Source organism: Galleria mellonella, unplaced genomic scaffold (genome assembly GCF_026898425.1).
Source record: "Galleria mellonella isolate WM207_F2 unplaced genomic scaffold, CSIRO_AGI_GalMel_v1 utg537, whole genome shotgun sequence".
Lineage (NCBI taxonomy): Eukaryota > Metazoa > Arthropoda > Insecta > Lepidoptera > Pyralidae > Galleria > Galleria mellonella.
Genome location: NW_026442112.1, coordinates 1,946,427 through 1,972,290, shown reverse-complemented (window position 1 = coordinate 1,972,290; position 25,864 = coordinate 1,946,427). Strand labels below are relative to the sequence as shown.

General features: G+C 34.1%; 2 protein-coding genes across 3 annotated transcripts; one reads left to right on the top strand and one right to left on the bottom strand.

Annotated features, from left to right (window-relative positions):
* Positions 1–1,939: 1,939 nt before the first annotated feature.
* Positions 1,940–20,095, bottom strand: LOC113512440 (serine/threonine-protein kinase grp). The gene is made up of 10 exons (XM_052898731.1): positions 20,011–20,095; positions 19,427–19,535; positions 10,012–10,220; positions 9,376–9,553; positions 8,004–8,155; positions 5,649–5,876; positions 5,095–5,206; positions 4,215–4,380; positions 3,186–3,317; positions 1,940–2,294 (listed from the first exon to the last, which is right to left on the bottom strand). The coding sequence occupies exons 2-10, from the start codon at positions 19,495–19,497 to the stop codon at positions 2,109–2,111; spliced, it is 1,434 nt and encodes a 477-aa protein (XP_052754691.1). The 5' UTR covers positions 19,498–19,535; positions 20,011–20,095; the 3' UTR covers positions 1,940–2,108.
* Positions 20,096–23,089: 2,994 nt separating this feature from the next.
* On the top strand, positions 23,090–25,737 carry LOC113512368 (myosin-2 essential light chain). Of its 2 annotated transcripts, XM_026896200.3 has the most exons (5): positions 23,090–23,246; positions 23,334–23,361; positions 24,068–24,249; positions 24,685–24,831; positions 25,415–25,737. In XM_026896200.3, exons 1-5 carry the CDS (start codon positions 23,244–23,246, stop codon positions 25,496–25,498), a joined length of 444 nt encoding a protein of 147 aa, XP_026752001.1. In that variant the 5' UTR covers positions 23,090–23,243; the 3' UTR covers positions 25,499–25,737. The 2 variants fall into 2 exon arrangements, with proteins under 2 accessions (XP_026752001.1, XP_026752000.1); XM_026896199.3 differs by lacking the exons at positions 23,090–23,246; positions 23,334–23,361 and adding an exon at positions 23,548–23,702.
* Positions 25,738–25,864: the final 127 nt, after the last annotated feature.

Genomic DNA, 25,864 nt, shown 5'->3' with positions numbered 1-25,864 from the left:
ATAAAATGTGGGTTTACGCATTAAAAAGATGCGGAAATTATAAGACAAAATAAATATTAAAGTTATAAAAAAATCACTTATAACTATTTATTGCGCAAAATTGTATGAAACAGATGATCCGTTTTTCTCAAAGCATTTCTATATAATCTAAGGATATTTTATTTGGATTTGAAGGTTAGGATTGCTTATATGTTCATTTTCATATTCGCGAAATCTTTATTACTTTTTCACGGACTATTCTCGAATTAAAAATAGTAAGTTGTCGTTACCAGAAAACTGCATGAAATAGAATTTTACGGAATCTTCGAGCGTTTCGTTCTTTATTGTGTGCAGTGTGCATCTATCGGTAGTTATGTTTGCACCTTGTCTACGGAGCTGATGAATATTCCACGCATGATTTTCTCACTATACGAAAATCTAAGTTAAATGAAAATATAACATTATGGACCAAACCTTTATAGTTAATTATGGGCACAATCCATCATAGCTCGTATCGTATATATTTATATAGATTTTCTATCTTGCTTACAGCGCTGATTTGGAATAACTAACATAACGGTGAGTTATTTTCAGCCTCACTTGCGCACAACAGTTCTGAGATAAAAAAATGTAACAAATTTTAGATAGCATACTTGAATTTCGGGTTTTGTTGCGAATGAAACTGATTAAGTAATTGAGAACGAACGACGAACCTGTTAAAATTATCATTTCGTGTCTGAGCAGTTATGGGCTGCGTAGACGGTCAAGAGATTCAAATGCGGATAATTTCACTAGACTATTTATAATCCTAAAACAGAACAACTTGATCTGTATACTGGATAATTTTCTTATTAACCGTTTATGGGTCTCTTCATACACATTGTAAACTATATGTAAAGATCGATTGTCAATCATCATTAACTGCTGTGGTTTACATACAAAATTTTTCGACGCTTATAGTTATCTGAGCATTAACAATTTATATTATTTGCTGATATTTATAACCAACTAGCTTTTTGCCCACTATTTCGTACACTAGATCTCAGAAGAGGAAACTCAACGAAATTGACTTGACTTCCAAAAGGCGTATCAAAATAAATTATACACCAGATTTTAAGTTAGACCTTCCAGAACATTGCTGAGAAAACTGAATACAATTTGGTACAGTAGTTATTGCGTAATGTCGAAACTAACATTCATCCTTACACGCTAGAAATTGGGGGGAAAGGCATTGTTAGTAATGGAGACTGAGAATCCCAGTGTTAGCAATATACCCAACCAGGCCGACCTCCTCGCGATTCTCCCTGGAAAGTATCATGGTTAATTCCTGATGAATTCATCATGATGGGCCAAGTGGCCTGTTTTCATTCTCATCGACACCCTTCACTGATGCCCGCCGGCGTGTCCCGTTGGCGCGGGCGGGGTTACCATACCATTTTCACCCATACAAAAAAAAAAAAAACGCTAGAAATTAAATGATCGCATACAGTGCGATTTCAAAGTTTTCTCCGGTAAACCTTCCCGTTGTAGAATAAAATCCCTAACGAGGTTTTCCCACAGTATAAGTTTAAGGATTGTTAAGATCTGCAAAACGAACGTAACACCTTTGGATGCATTATTTGCATACATTTAGTATAAAGTACTTCTAAACATATTTCAAAAAATTGTGGGGACTTAATAAAATGAATAGACGACAAAACAAATTAGTTTTAGAAATTTGTTTTATATCACAAGCACACAGGCCGTCTGATGATCTAAGATTATGTTAGTAATATTTGCGAGATATCTTAGGGTAATATAGTTTTCTTGCATAGGGCCACTACTCATTTTATTCACGAGTCAGAACTCGCCCCTCTCAATTCAGAGTACTAACAATCGGCTATTTTCCAAAATCACTATATTGTAAAGACCTACATTGTTTAAAAAATCAAGGAAATGAGATCAATTCAAACAAAACAGGTTAGAAATATAGTTGCTTTTTATTACATTAAAATATCACATAATTCACAATCCAAGACATGCGAGTCAATAACGATCGGTGGGCAATCTTTTCGCTCGACCGTAAACATCTTGTCAGAGATAAAATAGAAATGCAATCAATGGTCCCGTAGCATATCGTCCTCTCGTGATCAGCAGGGAGCGGTGAGAGGCTGCAGGGCTGCCCGCAACTGTACAAAGCATCGCTTGAACTGCAGGCCGCAGCCGCGCGCTCTTCTAAACTCTAGTTGTGATCGCGCCGCCGCCGGGCTCGCGTCCTCACCCGCAGCGCATACTTGCGCCCGCATATGCAGTTCCGCGCTGCATTCAATCGCCAGCTACGCAACAAACATACTTGTTATGAAAATGACTATATTTTTTATACATATCGTGAGATTCATTACCATAAAAAAACAAATGGAGGTCTTATTTTTATGAATTTGCACAAAGAACGTAAACGTTACATGATTATTCTTAGTATTGTAAATGCGAAGTTGAGCTTGTTTGTTACCCCTCTTGCCTTATCGGCTTATCCAATCACAATGAAATTATAATACAGGTACTATATGGGACAGAGGCAATTTTTTATCTCAGTCAGTGAGCATAACACAGTGACTCAGACGAAGTCACGAATAAAAGCTAGTTAAATGTAAAGTAACTCCAGATTGAGAGAATTAGAAAAAAAAAAAGAAAACCTCAAGTAAAACAGACTCAGTCAGTCATCATCATTATAATATCAGTTTTCAAACTGCCCACTGCTGAACATAAAGTTCCCCTTGGGGGGGTGTTGCCAGTAGATGCCAAACTTGGTATTTTTTTTAATGGATGATAATGAAATGGTAACCCCACCCGCGCTATCGGTATACACCGGCGGGGCACCAGTGAAGGATGATAGGTGAGGATAAAGCAGGTCAGTTAGCCCATCATGACGAATTCAACAAGAATTGTTCACAATGGTTTCCAGGGGGAACCACGTGGACGTTGACCTAATAAGGCATATTGCTAGCAATGGGACTGTCATACTCTATTGCTAACAATCCCTTTCCCCCTCTAAACTTGGTTGGCAACCTTAAGCTTTAGAGATGTTTTATGAAGGACATCACTGCTCATTCCTCATCCTCCCTTAGTCACCTCTTATGACACCCATGGGTAAAGAAGGAGTGGCCTATTCTTTGCTGGAATCCCAAGGCCAAAACAGACTCAGTAGATATTATTCTCTAGATGCTCACCAGACGCGGGTTCACGTGCCGCCATACGTATCCCTTCTCTCGCAGCACCGCACACAAAGCCTGTAGCGCTGCCTGTTCATCGCACAACATCCAGACACGCGTCATACGCTTCATCAGTCGTTGCATTACATTCTGAAATAAATTGGGCTTTTAAAAACTTTGGCAGAAATTAGAATTGTGTACTATATTCTACCGCATAGTTTAGAAAGTAAATTTCGTCGGGAAATGAAAACTGGTATCACTGGTGGCAAAATTGAAGTGAACTAATTTCTACGTCCTCATTTTGGAAATAAGAACTTATTTTGCTTCCACCTAAATTATAGTAACTACAGTAATAATAATAATAAGATATTATCAGTTAGGAAATAAAATAAAAAATAATTTGTATTCTAGTAAACTCAATAATAAGCATTTTTGAAGTCATTTTTTTATCCACTGCCCAGTTCGGAATGCGATTTCCACTGAAAAGAATGGGCAAAAAATACAGCTGTTGCTTTTTTTTACAACAGCAGTTAAGTGTACAACAAAAAAAAAAAAAAAATATGACTAGATAAAATGACTATCACCAAGCTAGTATTGATAAAAGAAAAAATCTACGATCAATTACGGTATTCTTGAAACCTGCTTATAATCATCAGTAGTGTTGTTAAAGGTTACAAAACATACAGTATTATCATAAGACAATGAACGATATCATGCTGTGATACAATAAATTATAAATAAATATTCTAGTCTTACTGAAAAATGTAGCGATATGGCAAAATATATCTAGTATAAATAAAAATTGTATTCTACAAAAAGCGAGCTAATTAAAATTATGACAAAACCATTATATAGTTTCAAGAACCGGTTTTGATAAATTTTTTATAGAATCAATTTGTAAGTATATTCTTAGAGCTAAAAAATTTTTTCCAAATCGATTTACAACTGACGGTTATGAAGTAGAAACATAAAAAAAATACAAATTGAGAACATACTACTTTTTGAAGTAGACTGAAAATAGGGAGCAATAGCGTGAGATATACTGACTGGCTGCGTGCAGGCGGTGGCGGCGTCGGGCTGCGAGGCTAGCAGCAGGTCGTCGGCGGCGCTCGGCTGCGAGTAGCTCACCAGTGCCTCCATGTCGGCGGCTGACAGCTCCCGCCCCCGGCCTCGCTCACCGCCGGCTGTGACCGCGACACGCGGAATGCGCCCTCTATACACGAACATCATTAGTATCAATACAGATCCACTAGGCACACAATCATAACATACTATTTGACATTTGTTCAACAGCAACGAAATATAATAACTGGAGTTTCAACAAACTCAAGGGAATTCACAATTAGATTGTACAATGATATCTTAATCACAATGTTATTATATTTTTTTACTTTTTTTTATCAATATTAGCTTATACTTAGATTGAAATCAATTGATATAATTAAAATATAGATTAGACATTTAATTAATCGTATTAACATTACCTTTATATTTCCTTTGATCAACTATGCAAATAGTTACATAAGACTTATATACTACACATAATTGTAAAATAAAAAGAAAATCCAACAACAATCAACTTTTTTTTTTACAATAATTTTTCAATATTTAATTTGAAAAACAAATACAAAAAAAAAACATGAACAAAAATACAGGAACAAGTCCTCAGAACCAATTACAAGATGAGAAAGCCTTTTTCCTAACATACTTAATAAGAAATATGGTGCTAAACGAAACGTGGCATTGTATTTAGAAAATTATTCGTTAAACAATGATATTGTACAAAATAGATATAAATAAACAGTAACTTATATCAATACTATAAATTAATCTTACCATAGTGCCAATCGGGTCTTCATAATTTTCTGATCGTCGTAGTCAAGGCGTCGACGCAGTGCTTTGGTAATCTAGCTTTATGAGCACTCACAACGTCATGGAGCTAAATCGCCAAAGGGCCACGTCGCGCATAACGCCAGTGTTGCTCGCGGAGTACGTCGCAACTGGTGGGCTACGGCGCCGTTGTGAGGCACGAGGCGGCTCTGAGACGGAAAGCTACTCAGAGTCACCTAGTACCTGACACGGCACACCGCGCGGCTCGCTGCGGTGTCGTGCGATAACATGCGATGCGGTGCAGTGCAACAGTGTACAGAATCTTAGTGAGTCGACTTCTTTGATTGGAGTTAGATCAAAGGAACAAATTCTATTTCTCTTGTTGTCTCCAATTAAAAGTATTCTTTCATTGCACAACTAAATAAGCAAGCAGTTTTCTTGTTACCTTCTTCTGATTTGTAACTACCCATTGCTATACTTTGGCACTTTTTCTGTATTGTTTTTTATTTTTACAATTATTAATGTTATATTAAAAATACCGACAATTATGCAAAAAGAACACTGACCGTTAGCTCTACAGTCAGCATCCTTCACAATGGATGTATTGATTGATATTTGTATCGATTTATTATAATTTGGTTAGGTGCTCACCGTCTTCCTGCAGCCAGCGGTGTTCCATTAGCGCAGAGAGCGCGGGCCTGCGCTCGGGGCGCGGGTGCAGCGCCCGCCACAACAACGCAGCCGCCAAGTTCGGCAGCTTGCGCCACGCGCCGCTGAGTGCCGGAGTAGGAGTTATAGAGGCAGCACCATCACCGCCCGTGACCGCGCTCCACGCCGCGAACCGAACGTCCGCCATATCGGCCCGTTCCCATGGCAACTCTGCTTACACCCACCATATTATATTTATTTTCAACACTACTAAAGTCAAGTATGTATACATTCAGTTCAGATTTTCAAGTGGAAATATTCTAGACATGTTGGTATAAATTCAGCAATATATTGATCTGCACTATATGTATATTATTTCACTATGAATACTTTAGACACCTCATTTACTTTGAACATCAGCAAAGACAGATATAACTAATACAAATAATAATGGGGGAAAAGGGATTGTTAGTAATGGAGACTGAGAATCCCATTGCTAGCAATATACTCAACCAGGTCGACCTCCTCGCGGTTCTCCCTGGAAACTATCATGGTTAATTCCTGGTGAATTCATCATGATGGGCTAAGTGGCCTGTTTTCATTCTCATCTATCACCCTTCAGCGTGCCCCGCTAGCGTATCCCGTTAGCGCAGACGGGGTTACCATATCATTTTCACCCATCAAAAAATAATAATACAATAAACCAATAGAAATGCCAAAACAGACGCATAAAATAAAATCAATAGTAATTTCTATCATCTGTTGGTATTACCATTTCTAAGGAAACAGAAGGTAAAAAAAAAGTTAATTCCCAAAGAGAGACTATATAAAAGTCTTTGTCCAACAGCAGCTTGCAGTAGATTTCGTCTTTGACTGCAAAAAGTATGTTACAAAGTATTTTTACAAACTTTTACATTATTCAATATTAGATAGATACTCTTTATTTCTTCCATAAGATTACAACAGTAAACTTATTATAAATACAAACATTAGTAGGATTCCAAATATAATTGTAGTAATCTCTTTACAGTTACATCACGCAAGACTGAATTTATTGTAAACACATTGCATGTATGCTACATGTGCTAATTATCTACTTTATAAAAAATTAGTTTTTTTATAAAGTAGTTAAGAGAAACACAATTTTTTAAAGATTAAAAAATTCAAGCAGTTTGTTAACATTATTTAATGTAAGGGGGCATAACAAAAAATATGAAAAGTACATTATAAAATAAGATATCACACACAGAAACAAACAACAAATGTCCAACAATAACGATGAATACTTTTTTTATTATACAACTTTGAATGGCAAACAAGCTGACTGCCCACCTGATGGAAAGTGGACATAACAGAGTATACTGTTTTGCCCATGATACCTCCTATGCGTTGCCATCCCTAAGGACTTAGGTGTTATTCCTCTGTACCCTGTAAATTCACACCATATCCCACCCTTCAAAGCGAAACACAGCCATGCAAACACAACTGCTTCACGGTAGAAACACGAATGGGACAGAGATACCCAAGCAATCGACTTTTGTACAAAGTCTCTCTCTGGTAATTTATGTGTCAAATTTTATTCATTAAAATTTTTTTCTCAAGTAGATTTTAATTACTAACATGTTTAAATGGTCATTTTTGTGTGAATGTACCACTCGTTCAAAATACCATTTCAACTGTAAAGAACAAGTAATAAAACTAACTGTAGGTTTTTTCAATTAAAAATGATTTTACCATTATAAATTTGTTTTAATACAGACTGGTAAACACAAGACATTTAAATTGTCAAACATATCAAGTAGATCCTTGGAAAAATGTTATATTATACGTCAAACAATATTTCAGATATGTCAGACTTAATTCGTAATATGTAAAATAATCTCTCATGCATAACAATTTTGGGCTAGGAACATGTCTTGTAAGCAATCGGTTACTGTGTCTAATTCATGATTTTTTTCTTAATAAAACTTGAATTTGGGGAAAGACAGATCCATTTGCACATACATATAAAAAAATTGGCTTGACATACATCTTAATTTTAATAAATTTACAATAACATCATTAGTCGAATTAAACATTAGTTTGTAATACAACCTAGCAAAACAACAAAACTTCAGTTCAAAATTCTTACCACAAAAAATCTCGGCGACAAACAAAAAGTGTAGCAGTGAGTGACGCGACTCGTAACTTCGGTACCATAACTTTAGGGTATAAAAAAAAAACGCCTACAGCTAGGATACCAAAGAGACGAGCCGCGGCGGTGGCGGCGACGGTGCATGCGGTTAGTGCGGGCGGCGCCTGCAGGGGCTGGAGAAGGAAGGCGGCGGGTGGTGGAGTAACGGCAAGACAGACACTTACCTCCAGCGAGCATAGCCAGTAGCACAACGCCAGCAGCCCACAGGTCAGCGGGCGCGGCGCGGTACGGCCGTTCCGCCGCCGCTAGTACCTCCGGCGCCGCGTACGGAACCGTGCCGCACACACGCGACAGTAACCGCTCGCGTGACCCGTGCCTGTCGACAACACCGCGCTGTTAATATCATTCACACGGGAGGAAAAGGATTGTTAGTAATGGAGATTGAGAATCCCATTGCTAGCAATATATGCAACCAGGTCGACCTCCTCGCGGTTCCCCCTGGAAACTATCATGGTTAATTCCTGATGAATTCATCATGATGAGCGAACTGGCCTGTTTTCATTCTCATCAGTCACTATTCAGTGGTGCCGCGCCAGCGTATCCCGTTAGCGTAGACGGGGTTACCATTCCATTTTCACCCATAAAAAAAAAATATCATTCACACTTAAGGGCTGTCTACACTTACCAGTGCCGATACGTGAGTATCAGTCCTGTGGCGTGCTATAGTCGCGAAGTAAGATATACATCTTACGCTCAAAGACCGAAAACTCTCACTGAGCGAAATAATAGCTCACAACTTGTGGTTATTATAAATCATCCATATCGCGAAATTTGTAAAAAGTGGCAAGTGTTATGGCTCTTATAAAAATGCTCACGACGCGTTCTGGCAATCATATAAAAATCACATAAAGAAATTTGTGTCGTGGCTGTCATGTTATAAGACCTCAACACATTGTATGTATATATGTTCGGATGAAGTTAATTGTGATAAATTAATCAGTTATTGTGTTAATTAGAATTATATATGTGAGAGCCATGTGGTCTCGGTATAGAATGGGCCGCTCTATCCTTTTCCGTGAGTTACATAAGAGACGACTAAGCGAACTTAAAGGTCGAGGGATGGGCAACAGGTTCCCGTTTAAAACATCTCTAAATACCTGACTATAGTTGTCAACCCGCCTGCCATGCGTGGCAACTACTGGTAAAACCTCACGGGGAGCAGTAGACAGTTAACAGTTGATATCAATAACGAATGAAATATATGATGCAAGGAGAAAAAAAAAACTTGTTTTTTTATATAAAATCTAGTGGACAGCAACTTCAATAATTAAATATAAAAAAGAACCAATATTTTTGGATGAAATTGACAATAACATAAGTTAGATGGGCATATTATTTATTTGCAGAGGATTTAAAAATCGACACTACACTGATCGTCACGTGTCGACATTAAGCAGTGTGGATGGCGCTTTTCAATAGCGAAACAAATTCATCGGTCAATCACGTCCATCACCCCCGCCGACGTTCCGATGTCACGGTGCGGTGGTATAAAAAAGTTGAGAAAAAAAAACTTTTTAAAATAGGAACGTACCTCACCTGAAGAGCGTCGCCATCCCAAAATCGGATATCTTAATATTGTCATCGTGGTCGAGTAACAGGTTCTCCGGTTTGATGTCACGGTGCGCGACGCCGCGCCCGTGCAAGTATTGCAGCCCGGCCAGCAGCTGGCGCCAGTAGCGCCGGGCCGATGACTCGCTCATGCCCACGTCGGGCTCTGCGGACACGACGGATCGTGTTATTTTGGAAGAATTCCATTCGCAACGGTAACACGAGTGTTGGCAACTCACTTCATAATCCGAAAAATACGGTTTAGAAAAAGTTAATAGGTCTTTTATAGAATTATGTACATCAAATTTTATTAACATAACCTTTTAATAAATCCAAAACTGTCATTAAGAAACAATTATGGAGTAAAGGCGTTACTCAGAAAACTTAAGATGACTAATAATTTGGCTGTATATGTTATTATATATGAAAAAAAAAAAATCCTTACATAAAAAATATTAACCGGTTTATTTTACAAAAAAAAAAAAAAATTACGTTATAATCGTGCTTCTGGCCAGTTCTTTTCGTTCGAAAATAAAGATTCGAATTGGACCGTAGAGTAAAAAAAAAAAAAAAAAGAAATATCCAAGTGATCAGAAAATGTCCAATATTATTTTGATTACTCACCGATTCTGTCGAAGAGTTCCCCACCCTGTGCGTATTCGAGGAACATGTAATGCAGGCCCTGGTGGACGCGTTCTCCAAGGCATCGCAGTACGTGCGGGTGACGGAGGGCGCGCTGCAGGGCTGCCTCGCGAGCTGCCTCCACGCCGCCCGCCCGCGACACCTTCAGCGCCACCGCCGCACCGGTGCGAGCGTGCACCAGTAGACGCACCCTGATTGGTACTACCGTTAATAAAGTGTAAAGCACACGTTCCTTTTTTAAGATACGTGGAATGGCAATGAAGCTGACGGCCCACTTGCTGGGAAGCTGTAGCCGTCGCCTATAGACATGAACAACACCATGGACATAATAGAATATCCATAGTAATAATAGACGTTACCATTCCTGAGGACTATAGGGTTTAGCTTCCGTACTCTATAATTTTACAGTGAATCCTATGGCATTGTTTCTTTGATTTTAGAAGTTTACGCTGGCAGTTAAATACAATTTCACAGTAAATTAATGAAATAAAAAACTAACTTATGATTGGATAAACAAATATGCTCATGACCGTTATTCCTGACAGAGGCGTCATTAGAAGACTATTAAAGTTGTGATGAACGTAACGTTCGGTACATTCACATTTCGTCAGGCAAAATATTCTAATTTTAATACTAATCTATCTATATTTATAATAAATCTGTAGAAAGGTGAATTCTGTACATGAAATATATTTTCAAAATAACTATCAGGGGGTGATTAGTGATCGATACTGATGCCAAAAATGCAATCGGTAAAATTTTTGTCTGTCTGTCTGTATGTTCGTTATAGAAACAAAAACTACTCGACGGATTTTAACGAAACTTGCTACAGTTATTCTTCATACCACTGGGCAAGTTCTAGTATACTTTTAATCACGCTGCGATCAATAGGAGCAGAGCAGTGAAGGGAAATGTGTCTGTTACATCAAAACCACTGAACCGTCAGAAAGGACATAGGCTACTTATTTTACAAAAAACGACGGAAACGCGGACGAAGTCGCGGGGAACAGCTAGTAATATAATAAAATTATAACCGAACGATGTCTGTGCATTTGAGATATTTAAGAAACATTAATAGAAATAAGGGGTAAAACCCCTTATAGGATTAATAAAAACAAAAGCGAACATTCAGAAGGCAATACGCAACAACTACTGCACCAAAATTGAACGCGGTTTACATAGACGTGTAAAGACAACATTAAAATCTGGAAATATGTTTCGTCTTGATATGACAGTTAGAAGTGGGGTTTCATTATCCCATTTCTGAAATCGACGCGTACGAGCTAACAGGCAAAAAGCTAGATAACAAAAATTTTAAATTCATAAATATTATTTATATATTCATAGATTATTGTGATAAGCGTTAAGTCACTCTGTATTCGTAGGTGAAGAAGCCTATTGTAACTAAAATCATTTGTTGTATTTCAATGCCATCGCAAGCATGAGTCATTAAATGCAGTCACATCTCCAAACTAAGAACGCAAAAAGAAAAAAATAGGTACAAACTTTCACAGACCAAAATCCAATTAATAAATCTTGTGCCGCGTTAAATTGTGATGTAAACACAAATAAGTATTAAAAAAAAACTGTAATATCTAATAAAGATATATGTGATCAAATGAATAATGTAAGTTTGTCTAGTATGAAACAGTGCTATTATGCAAAAGTGTTTGAGCCGAAAATACAGAGTTACAGAAAAACAAGTGGTCGCGCGAGGCGGCGGCAGTGACCGCGCGGGGTGGTTAAACTTTCAAGGATGCGCCGCTCGAGCTCGTTACACAAATGGTTTTTTTTCTTTCCCAATTGCAGTCACCATGTAGTTCCGCGTTCATCTATGAAAACGTTCGATCACGCCCGCTCAGCGTCTGCGCCGACGCCGATCTCGCCGGCGGGAGGAAAAGGGATCGTTTGTGATGGGGACATAAAGCCTGATTGATTGCTAGCAATATACCCTCATCTGGTCGACCTTTACGCGGTTTCCCCTAGAAACTATCATAGTTAATTCTTGTCTTTAATATTAGTCATCACATCTAACTGACATGCTCTCATCCTGTCTCCTACGGCCCTCCGTCCAATTATTTGCATAATCTAAATTATGCAACTACGCTATATAATCTCATCAATTTAGCGACTATTGCAATTCTCATGTTTATTTAAGACTAACAATAGGCCCCGGTATCGCATACTTAAAAAAAAAGTACAGCCTATATTACTCACTGACAATGTACCTTTATATGGGTAAAGGATTTTTTTTTATATCAATCAAGTAATTTTTAAGTTTAAGCATTGTAATGCTTAAAAATATAAAAAAAAATCCTCTTAATTTAGTTTAAAAATTTAGAGAGAATATTGACAATATCAAAGCTGGGTAGAACGAATACTTTAGGTAATATATAAAAAAAATTGTAAATATAATCACTGATGTTTGCCTCAATTTGAGACATACTTTTAATTACAATGGTAAATTTCGCCTATTTTCTTAAACAATAAAACTATTTATCTTAAAATTATAAAAAAAAATACACATTTGAGATTCTCACAAACCCTTTTGATGTCACACGATATAATTAGCAAATTATTTTTAATTTTCTACGCAAAACCAATATCATAATCAATAGATGAACATTAAAATATAATTATTTCTAAAAAAAAAAAAAACCCTTCTAAGTTATAGGAAGGTTTAAAAAGGAATTATTAAAAATTAACTAATCAGTTTAAAATTAACAAAAACATCACGTAATATACAAACAAAGTTAGTTACATTAGAAACGTTTTGTCAAATATTAAACGATTACCCAGATGCAAACTAGCAAAGACATTTCGTGAAGTTTAATTAAACATTGGACTTGAGCTGATAAAGATTCAGCGAGTGCTACGACCACAGACTGAACAGGAGAAGACGATTTTACAGTTTTAGGCATCTGGCCAAGGAATCTTAAAAGTTACGGCCCGTGAAGTACGTGCGGTTACTACAAATTTTTGCGTCTTTAGATTACTTTATTTACAGGCGATCGCACGGGCGCATTATTACTATTGCAAATGCGACAGCATGCGGGGATGTATGAATGGATGCGTGTTTGTTTCTCTTTCACGGAAAAACTACTAAACGTATTTGAATTAGATCTGGTACATGGATAGGTTATATACCAACTTAGAACACAGGATACTTTAGGTTTATGACTAGCTGTAACCCGCAGATTAGCCCGCGTAAATCAGAGTTTACCATAAAATGAAATTACGAATTTTAGTGATTAATATTTCTTTCGTCATAAACCCTACCATAAAAGTCCAAAGGAACAATACTTTAACATAAACATTTTTAAACGGTATGTATTATGTAATTTTAACATCAAATTTGTGTTTCGTTCGACCTCGAAATTTCGCAAAACATTTTATGGTAGGCCCTCTGTGCGTAAAGTATCCTATGCACCAAGTAGCATTTATAATAATAGTATTCACGCGAACAAAGCAGCTGTATACAGCTAGTTTGATAATACATACGACACGAACGATGAAACAATGTAATCTTTATATGGTTGCGCGATTAGTCCGCTTGACAGGATGTTTTTTTTTTAAGGATGATAATGGAATGGTAACCCCGTCTGCGCTATCACTGGTGGAGTACCAGTGATGGATTATAGTGAGGATAAAAAGGAAGATCAGTTAGCCCACCATGAGGAATTCGACAAGAATTAACCACGATGATTTCCAGGGGGAACCGCGTGGAGGTCGACCTGATAAGGTATGGGGACTAACCAGCCCATTATTAACAATACCTTCCCCCCTACACGATAATGTTAGATCGGTATATACATTAGAGAGGAATTGATAACAGAAAACCATTCACGGTGCTCAGTAAGTTTTCATAGTAACAATTCTTATATTTTGCATGTTAATTTGGTTGAAATAGTCGTCAGTTGTCGCCAAGAACAGCATTATGATTATTTTGTAGCAACACTACCTTTTACTCACAGCTTTGTCCGCGTAATCGAGATATGTTACTGACCGGGGAAAAAATATTAAATTTGGGACAGTAAGTCAATTTATTGATATCGGAACAAACGGACATAATTTTTTTTGTTCTTACTAAAGTTGAATTAGACGATGGTCTATACCTAGAAGATATTTTAGAAAAGTTGCCATTAGGACTCTTAATAAGATCCATAGAAACCAAAACAAGTTTATGTTATGGTTTGTAAAATTATATATATCTTTTTTTCTTTTGCTTATTTAAAATTGATGTTTGCATAAACTAGTTACAATTTTATTATACTGGTAGGAAGGAAAAAATAATAGGTGCAAAACAACGCGTGACGTAAGTAGATAAGCTAAGGTATACTGAAAACAAGCGTGAAACAAAATTCACTTATTAGAGGATTGAACTAGAAATATTTTGTATACCCGCAAAAATTCGATAACTTCAATAAATCCTTTATTCATAAATACTAAAATTTGCTATAAATCTACTTTAACTGTTGCACTGTTTTGTCACTTTCTTTTAAATTGGTCATTTTAGTATAAAAGAAAGAAACGAAACAGTTCAATAGCTAAAATAGGTTTATGAATGATTTTTATGATTAAGGGGTTAAATGTATATAAATAAAATAGTAACACAGTGTGTGACGTCAACTTAAAGCTGGCTTTTCACTATGATACAATATTTAGTATTAATACTTCAAATATAAATAAAATCCGCGATCAACTTTCTATAAAATTATATAGGTTTATAATAATGTGTTTTAGTTATATATACCTACAAGGTAAAGACCTTTTACTTGTTTAAATTCTTTTTATCTAAAACTTTATTGACATTAAAAAAAGAAATGCTAAGTAAATTAGTAAATTTATTAAAAAAAAAAATAGCTTTATCTATGAGTCAAAGCTAGTGTTATAAGTAATATATTCAATATTATTTGTAATCCTATGTTTATGTAAATAAATTCTTGATGAATTTTATAAAATGTTTCGAAGTTTTTTTATACAATTGCTCAGTTTGCGGAAACCACCAACAAATGCATTCCCAAAGAGGGTTGACGTCAGGCAGGTGGCTGGTCGTAAAACTAAAAACCAAATCTTTTTGTAATATGGATAAAACTGTATTATGCTGACCCCAAATAATATTTGGGATAAGGGTAGAAAGATGATGTTGACGATGCTCAGTTTATCTCTGTAGAAAAGTGTGTGTGTTTAAAATAAAGTGAGCGATATTAAATTATACAGCTGAACATATTATATAATAATGTTATATTTCTCATAGTGACACGACAGCTTAATAATTTTAGATAACAACTACAGTAGCTAACAAAGCGTAAATGCACGTGTTGCTCCATTCTATATCAAAGTACCTAGTTACAAATTGCAACTCGTCTGTGAAATAACACGCGTTTATAGATTTAGTTGTAATCTAATATATAAAATTCTCGTGTCTCGGTGTTTGTTACCAAACTCCTCCGAAACGGCTTTACCGATTTTTATGAAATTTTGTGTGCATTATGGGTAGGTCTGAGAATCGGCCAACATCTTTTCATACCCCTCAATGATAAGGATGACCTACCCCTAAATATTTTTTTTTATTTTTTGAATTTTTTTTATTTTTATTTTATTATGATTTAGCATTGAAAAATACATACAAATTCAAATTTTCACGCTTTTACGATCAACGCCTGTTTTTTAATCGCGATTTTTATATACCGCAATAGGGTTGCAAGATGGCAATCGAATATAATAATTGTAGTACGATAAATTTTCATGTATAGTTCTCGAAATAATGTATATGGTAAAACAACGTTTACTGAGTCGGCTAGTATACATCTATATATTGAATACTAGAAAAAAAAAAGTAGCAAATTGAACGTAATCCATCTGCCAGTAACTATAAATGAGTTAAAAAGAGTCGATATAGTAAACACATTAAAGAAAATGTATTTGAATTTAGAACACAGGATTGTATTTAAAATACACTTGGGATTTTATTGCTACAGAGTTATGCTGCAAAAAAAAAAAAAAAAAAAAAAAAAAAAAAAAACTTGGGAGCACCAATCGTAATAAAATCAATATAGCACCGGTATGAGAGTAAACAAAATCGATTGTAAAAAATGATTTTATAAATCGATTCAGAATTGTCGATAGATAGATAACCTTTATTACCAGTAATAAAAAAAAATCAACAATAAAAAGAAAAAAAAAAAACAAGTTTGCTGGTAATAGGATGTATTCTCGTTATGTTACGCGATCAAAAACACAGACATATTAAGAAGCTCCTCATTTTAGAAGCAGCTTAATTAAGTTTTTAATTTGGTTACTTAGCGAAAGTATTATGTCACGGGCCACTGAGTTAGTTCTCAGTGCTCCGTATTTAAACTCAGACTCAATTCTATTTAATTTTAGTTTAGACTGGTCCGTAGGATAAGTTTCTCTGTAATATCAAACTGAAATTAGTCTTAGATAGAGATAGTAGATTCTGAATTTATTTGACTAAGCCATTTAATTTACGACCGAAAGCGATTATAGTTATTTACATAAAAAAATATTTCTCCTACCAATTAAAAGAGATTTTTGACTAGCATCTAATGAATAATTATTATGGTATAACAATATTTTATAAAAAAAAAAAAGCAAATATTTCAAGTCCAAGTTCCTTTTTCTAAAATTTTAATCTACACTAGCCCTTTTCTTCTTTAATTATGATAAAAATATGTTGAGGTCATTAAATATAGGGTCTATGTTTGCACCCAATATAATTACATTCTGTTAAGTGTAATTAAGTAACTAACATACATATATTCAAATATCAGAGGGAGACTTTGTACAAAAGTCGATTGCTTGGGTATCTCTATCCCATTCGTATTTCAACCGTGAAGCAGTTGTGTTTGTATGGCTGTGTTTCGGATTGAAGGGTGGGATATGGCAGTGAATTTACTGGGTACAGAGGAATAACACCTGAGTCCTCAGGAATGGCAATGCATGGGGGGTATCATGGGCGAAACAATAGGTATACTCTAGTTATGTACATGGTACTGCTCATGTATATAGGCGACGGTTACCGCTTTCTATCAGGTGGGCCGTCAGCTTGTTTGCCATTCTAAGTTGTATAAAAAAAAATCTTTACAAACTAACTACTAGCAGGAGTAAAACATTTAGATTAAAGACTCATTGAAATTTCTAAATTTATGATGAAATAATGCAGTCAAAATTACAGCCTCCTTTTTGGTAGTAGAGGTTGAAAAAATAAAATATTTAGCAATTCTCTTTTACATTCTCTCAGTTATCTAAATGACTGTTTGAAATTTAATGATTCAGAGGAATCCATAAATTCTTGTTGTTAAGATTTCTTATAAAGGATGAGAAATAGAAAAGTGATTTTTAGATTTTGCCTATACAAACCAATAGAGCATGAACAGAAACAATTGGGTTAAATTTTTAAATATCACACCTATCCTCAGTATTTATGTCTTATAAATAGGTAAACACATTTTTATTAGTATACAGGTAAAAATAGTAAAAAATAAAAAATCATAATACATCACCTACACTTTCAATATAAAGTTTTTATGTAACTTAGAAAGGCAAACAAGTTGACGGCCCGTGAATGTAAAGATACAGATTATAGAGTAAACTGTATATAAGAAATAAAAAATGATAGCTGTACAATTTAATTTTGATAATATAAATATAAATTAAAGAGTACAATATAGGTAACATATATCAGAGGGCCAACCATGAAATGTTTTCCAAAATTTCGGATCCGAATTAAACAAAAATTTTATGTTAAAATTACTTGATACATACCGTTTAAAAATATAAAAAATGCTAAAGTATCATTCCTTTGGATTTTTATGGTAGGATTTATGACAAATGAAATGTTAAGCTCCATTTATAGGGTTGATTTTGGTATGAAGAAAAACAAGAAATTGAGTCTGAAAATTCGGAATTTCATTTCATGGTCCCCAGATTGTCATAAGGATGAAGATTATTTGTTATTATTTAGATTATTGATGTGTATGTAAGTTGAGTATATGACTTGTTATTGAATTTTGTTTTTCAATACATTGGGTGTAATTAAATGCAAAATTAAAAATTTTATTCTATGTATACAATGAAATAATTAATTAATTAAATGAAAGTTGTAAGGTAGTATTATTTTAATTATTATTAATTTATTAAGCGCTATCTTTTAAAAATGTATACATTTTCAAAGTACTTCAAAATTATGGAGGCTCTTGATTGTAATCTTTTGGAGGAAACAATAAAGAGTATGTATCTATCTATCTTGATTTAGTAGTTTTTTTTTTAATGATTGTTACCTCATAACTCTGTCAATTGTAAACATATTAGAAAATTCTTATTTTATCTGAATGGTTTTTATTCTTACAGATTGAACCTATAGAAATTTTATCAAAATTTCTTTTGTTTAGTTTTTAAATCAAAATAACTGGTTTCGCTACAATTATAGTCAATTTTATGGAACACAAACTTAATTATAATATATGCACTGTGCAAAAATTATCATTACATTTATTTTCTGGTCTGTTTATAATATCCAAGGACAACTAGTAGGATGTATGACACAATTATGTATAGATAAGTGTGTACATTTAAAAATATGCTCAAGTAATTGTGCAAAATTTTCTTTCAAACTCCACTTTTAATATATCTGATATAAATAAAAATATTCTCAGAATTTGTTGGTCATATTTAAAATAAACCACACCAATTCAGTTGATTTGACTCCACGAGTGATTAGATTATCATTAACAGATTATGCCCAAAAACTTATTACATTGAGTGTACAAAAGAAATGTTTAACACAACAGTAACAGTATTCAATTCTAAGAAATATGAAATCTAAGAAATTTTAATTTAAAATTTTGATTTAAAATACTCCATAAATTATTTCACATGGAATAAATGTCATGAGGTGAGCATATTTATTTGTAAATAACCTAACAATGATATACGAATTTCAATTCATCATCATCATATCAGTCATTAACTATCTAATTCTAAACATAGGCACCTCATAAAGAGGGTATATTCTATTAATATCGTTTTTAATCTAATTTAGATTAAAATTAACATTTTATAAACTCAATCCAGTCATTGTCAAGTATTATATTTACCAACAAAAAACATTTAATTTCTATTTATATAGAAATATCGAAAATATTTAACCAACTATAAAGTAAATCAAAATTAGATACACTCAAATTATTTAACCATGAGCCTAATTAAAATAACCAATACAATAAATCTATAAACATGTAAAGTTCCATTCTAGATTTTACGTTTCTAAATCACGTTTTTATCATGCCATCAATTTTAATTGTTAACATTCACAATTGTACAAAGGTACCTAATTAAAAAAGCGTAAATTTACATGTGTATGTGCAATACTCACTCTCCGTAGGCACCTTCACCGAGCACCTGCGCGACGAGCCAACCCTCAACGAACTCGCCTCCGGCAGCCATGGCGCCGGCTGGCGCGTCTCACCTCACTTGACTGCGATCTGTAAAAGTCCACAGGGAATACGACGTACAGCTTGTGTATGGTCGTGGCCGACCCAGAAGATGACAGAAATTGAAGCACATGCCGGTTCCGCCACCGCCCGACATGACCACGCCGCCAGACTATTCAATCCGATTCAACTGTTACTCTTCGATCGTATAAAATTTTAAGAAAATATGTAAAAATATATGGTTACACGGTCTATTATTAACGTATAAGCTAGTAATCTTTAAAAATGTACGTAAATATAGAAATTTTAAGACTTGAAATGGCGGAAGGCACGTGGGGATTGATGAACAAAGCGAACGCCGAACGCTGCTTCGAGTCGCGCCCGATGAAAAAGCTTACCTTTAAAATTAGTGTAATAATCGCACAATACGAAATTCAAATTATAAACCATTTGTGGAAAACATCTTTTTACATGATTATTAATTAAACCAAGATGGTCACAAAGAAATTGAATAACTCGTACTAACCTTTTGAAAGAGGAGATCACCATTTTGCAATTTTCCTTTTACCGTTCGTTTCGTTACGTTCAATATTCGTTCTAAAATAAAGATATTCATACACGGTCAAACTTAAGTGACAATCTTAATATTTCATTGCAAGTAGTTATTTTTCTATTCTATATTTGCTTGACTAAATCCTCATGCTTGATTCAAATTAATTAAAAATAGTATCTTAAAACTATAATCAATTAACAAAGTCATTCTACTTTCTTTCTCTTACAAATAACAATAAATGCGGGTAGTGCAATGTGCGTCATTCGATTACTTAACAGTGTACAAAGTATAATTTTCTTCTTTTGTCTAAATGACTGAACATGTATCAGAAACGATTTTCAATTTATTAAAATATTTTTACTTGTGTATATATTTTTAGCTATGATTCCTAATAACAGTAAACGATTATTCATATAATAATAAATGCATAATATTATCATGTATTATTAGTTAAAAGGTAAGATTTTAATCTTCTATTGAAGGAAATAATGGAGATACTATCCTGTATGTTAGAAGGTAACCTGTTCCATACGGGAGAAAGGGATTATTAGTAATGGGGTCTAACTGACCCAATGATAGCAATACACTCTATTAAGTCGACCTCCACGCGGTCTCCTCTGGAAACTATCGTGGTTAATCGTCACGATGAGCTAACTAACCTGCTTTCGTTATCTGTCACCCCTCATTGGTATCCAGCTAGCGTATACCGGTAGCGCGGCTGGGGTTATCATTCCATTACCACCCATCAAAAAACCTATTTCACAGTTGCGCAACACGAAATGAGAAAGAGTTTCAAAAAAAATAGTTCTTACAAGTAGGGAGTTCTAATACTTTGGACTGGACCAGGCAAGCACGCTTGGGATGTGAGGGAGAGGGCAGGATTCCAAATTGAGAGCGGAGGTAACATGGAGAGTTGGAATCATTAGTATATTATAAAGAGTGGAGAGGATGTGTATATCACGTCGAAGTCGGATTGGAAGCCATTTTAACTGAGCGCGAAAAGCGGAGACATGATCATATCTACGACTGAAAATCTGATAGCTAAATTTTTAAGGCGCTCAAGTTTATTCAGTAGTTTCTCTGTCACATTCATGAAACTAACGTCAGCATAGTCCAGAATAGGAAGCACGATAGATTGATCTAGCACGATTTTGGTTCTGATAGGGAGGAAATATGTATACAAATGTAGACGCCACGATCCTCTTCTAATCCTTTACCGTGGGTGTCGTAAGAGGCGACTAACCGAAGGCGAGGAATGGGCAGCAGCGTTCCTCGTAAAACATTTCTAAAAGCTTAACTGCAATTGCTAACCCGCCTGCCAAACGTGGCAACTACTGGCAAAATTCCCCTTATGGGGAAGACTTATGTTTAACAGTGAACAGTTAACGGCTAAAATAATAATAATAATAAAACGTTTATTATACAAATTTACTCACTACTAAAATTAAAAGGAAAAATCTATGGTTGTCAGTTCATGTAGTTTTTTTGTAATATACAAAAATAATCATGGGTCATGAATTTGCGTCAAAATGAGTTACTTCCAGAATTGTAATTCTAGAAATGACTTATTTTGTAATGTTATTTTTAATGGACCTTCATTTAAGTGACCTAACCTTTTATGTCATTCATTTATATCTTTGTCATTACTAGCAAAGTTTTTATTCTACGTTGTTTTTTTAATATATTATGTATAATCTGTCATCTTTTCTATTTGCTCTCATTAAAATCATATTGTTTAACCGTAGCATCTTTTCTATTGAATAAAACAGTTGCATTATTGTCTAACAATTTTCCAACAGATATCAAGTCATTTGTTAATAATGTTATGTAAAGTGTGTTTGTCAATTTAAATCCTGGAGTTTCTGGAATATTAATACCAACTTCTTTACCTTCAACCTGTGCGTAACAATTTTCTAATATCAGTTTATTCAATATCATAGGTGTTATTTTTGTCTAAATTTGATAAATTCTTTTTACGTGTCATGTAAATACTACAACCGCTATCTAAACACCATAAATCCTTTGTATCTACATTGATCAAGTAGGTTTCTAGGTAATTATTTTGTCTTAAAGTTTTACTGCGACATTTTTTCGCATAATGTTCTTTTTATGATATTCGAAGCATTCTATTAACTCCTTATTTTTATTTGTAATAAATTAGAATTTGACATGTTACTACTTTTTTTTTACTATTTCATTACTTTCAATATTTTTTCTAGCTTCTGATTTTTCAATAATCTTTATTTTGAAATCTGGTTCTGGTAGATTATTTCTACTCTCGATTGCTATGTGGAAACTTTCATAACATTGTTAAAAACTGTATAAAATTATTATACTAAATAAATTCTTATTGATCTCGATACCTATCTCACTTAATTTCTCAACAGTATCCGTAAAATTATTAAGGTGTTCTAAAATTGCATCATTATTTTTTTTTTGGATTATTAATTTCTTTAAGTATTGTTTGTCTTACCGATTTTTTACTAAAATTCTTTCTAAAATCTTTTATGTTTCTCGACCCGACATATAGTTTTTCAATCGTTTTAATTTCGATAGCAAAATTATTTCTGATAATGCGTATAAATCTTTTTGACATCAAAATAGAATGAAAATTAATAATGAATTTTAAATAATAACAATAAAATCTACTAAAGCAATTTGTAAATGACAGCCATGGTAATTTTTTCTATTCACCCCGTATATCGTTTCTTTAACCCCATGTTCAGGATGAATAGAAACTGTCAACATTTTCATATTTTTCTATTAAATAAAGAAATAAAGTGCATTTCTATTCTTTTAAACGTGTTAAATCAGTTTCCAACTGTATAATTAATACATTTTACACATTATGTTACTTCAGAAATAATAAAATAATATCAAGATGTAATAACTAGTCAAATATAGCATATCAATTTGGTGAAAAATTTTTGACGTTTAGGTCAAAATTAAATTTTGTATCTGGCAACACCCAAGATCCGATCGTTAGAAGCATAGGATAGTGAATCATGTCTGCGAGACTTAATGTACAGCCAAGTAGCGTAGACTGTCAATCTGTCAGTCACTATGTTAATTAGATGTCATTCATAAAAATCCAGTTCTTGTTTTGGAAAAAATATTTATCTATGTACCTAACTGCCTAAGCAATAAAATTTTGTCTATAAATAGCAATTAACTTACAATTTGCTTTTTCTAATAACACATTTGCAATGGTAAGCACAAAATTTGATTAAACTTGATTTAGGTACATCCGTTTGAAAGCGAAATAAAATAAAAAGTTGGTATGTTCTTTGTTTCAGGCAAATTATTCTGAAGATCAGTTGGCAGGTAAAATGTCTACTTTGTAATTTTTTATTACATTTATTTATATTTTTTCAAGCTGTTTTTGCGAAATGACATGAGCTACAGGCTTGCGAGTTGAACGAGTGTCGATTTATGTGTACGTCTGCTAGGCGTGTCGCGCCGTGAGTCATGTCAATCAACGTCTTTACCGAAAACGGTGGCTATTGCAAGCGCCCTAGTTTCCATATATGGTGGTATTTTAAAGCGATTCTGGTGGCGGGTTCGAACTGATGGCCTCGTATTACAACAGTAACACGCCATACGTTCTGCTTGCAACATGTTTGTATACGATCCGCCGACTAAGCTCAAGTTGACGTCCGTCGAAGGTACATTATGGAGTTCGCGTTTTATACCTAACATGGTGTTTTGTTTCTGACCTACTTATATGATGTACAACCAGAGTTTAATAACAATATATCGTTTTATTTAATGGATAATAATTAAATTGTAGCCCAATCTGTGCTATCGGTATGCACCGGGCACCCTTAAACAATGATAGGTGAAAATGACTGCAGGCCAGTTAATCCATTATGACTAATTCAAGAATTAACCACAATGGTTTCCATGGGTAACTGCATGGAAGTTGACTTGACTGGGTGTATTGCTAGCAGTGGGGACTGCTAGACCCCATTACTAACAATCCCTTTCCCCCCCACAATATATCGGTTAATATAAATATTTTCTTATGTAGAATTCCAGGAGGCGTTTCAGTTATTTGATTCCCGTGGGGATGGCAAAATCCATGTGGCACAGATTGGTGATGCTCTCAGGGCCCTTGGACAGAACCCTACAGAGTCGGATGTTAAGAAATGTACACTCCACTTAAAGCCCGATGAGAGAATATCCTTTGAAGTTTTCTTACCTATTTACCAAGTAATGTATATTGTTTCTATTTTAAGTAATCATAGTTTAATAGGTTGTCCTGATTTCGAGATAGATTTTGAACCCTATTACTATTAAATATAAAAAAAAAGTGTCTCATTCATTTGGAGAAAATGATTCAAATTTGATACTTGACAAATTTAGTCCTGTTCTACTTCATCTTTGTTAATTCATATTTAATCCCTACATCAAACCAGTATTTGAATTTATGAGTATATCTGTTTGTATATTTGTTTGTATTTTTTTTTTTATTATATGTATTTAACAAAAAAATTATATTAAACTGTAGTTTTAAATCTACAATTGTACAACGAACTCTGCTTAAAATTATAATTAGTGCTAAAAGACATATTTTTTCTCTCATAATTTTTTTCTTTAACACTTGATCTTACGTTATATGTTAACAGATGTGTATGTGTGTTGCAGGCTATCTCTAAAGCACGCAGTGGAGACACCGCAAATGATTTCATAGAGGGCCTCCGTCATTTCGACAAAGATGGAAATGGTTTTATATCCTCTGCTGAGCTTCGCCATCTTCTGTCCACACTTGGAGAAAAGCTTAGTGATGATGAGGTAGACAAGTCATAAGTCAATTATTTTGAATTTATATTTTGTACCTATTTTTTTATTTGCATTTCATTACTAATTTTTTTATATCACATTTCATTATATGCTTTTTTTAGGAAGTCATTTGTTTCATAAATAAGAACACTAGGTTTTGCCTATGTATACCCATTCTGATGTTCCTTATATGCTTCACATGATTATATATCATATTATTGTAGACTTTAGATTCAGTACCATTGCTTCTTTTTTATAAATAAAAATACAATTGTAACCTTGTCTATGCTATTATTATATGTTGGTAGAGTATCGTTGAGTTGTGATAGGTGAGGATGAAATCAAGACAGTTCATAGTGACATTTTCACCAACTATTAACCATAATGATTTTCAAGCAAATCAAAGTTGACCTGAAAGGCATTGCAATATTCTAATTAAATATATTTTGCAAAATGGAATAGATAATAAATAAAAATGTAATTAGGAATGTGCCCTATATAATTGATTGGTTTAAAATTTACAATTAAGTCTCTGTAATATATAGGAAATAATTATATTAATGTTTTGAAATTATGTAATAATAATGAATTCCAGGTGGAGCAGTTACTGCAAGGACAGGAGGACTCCCAGGGCAATATCAACTATGAGAACTTTGTGCATTTGATCATGCAGGGATGAGCGTCAGCCCTACACCGCCCACGCTACATCCGAGAATTGCATTTATGTCAAATGACCGTGTAATTTAGATTTTATTATTAATATACGTTGAAACAAATAATTCCCTGCAATTCCCATTTCAAAGTATTCCAAAATTTATTAATAGTACTAAGGTTTTTTGTATAAGTAATATATTATATATAAATAGTGTACTTACACAGTTGTACGACTTTGGTAATAAAGTTATGGTATTTTAAGTACTATTATGTTTTATTTTTACTTTTTATATCCCATAGTCTAATAGTGGTAGTTAGATAAAATGATAATATCTATTATTTATTGTTTCTATTAGTTTTCGTTGTACATTTTATATATGTAACATTATAT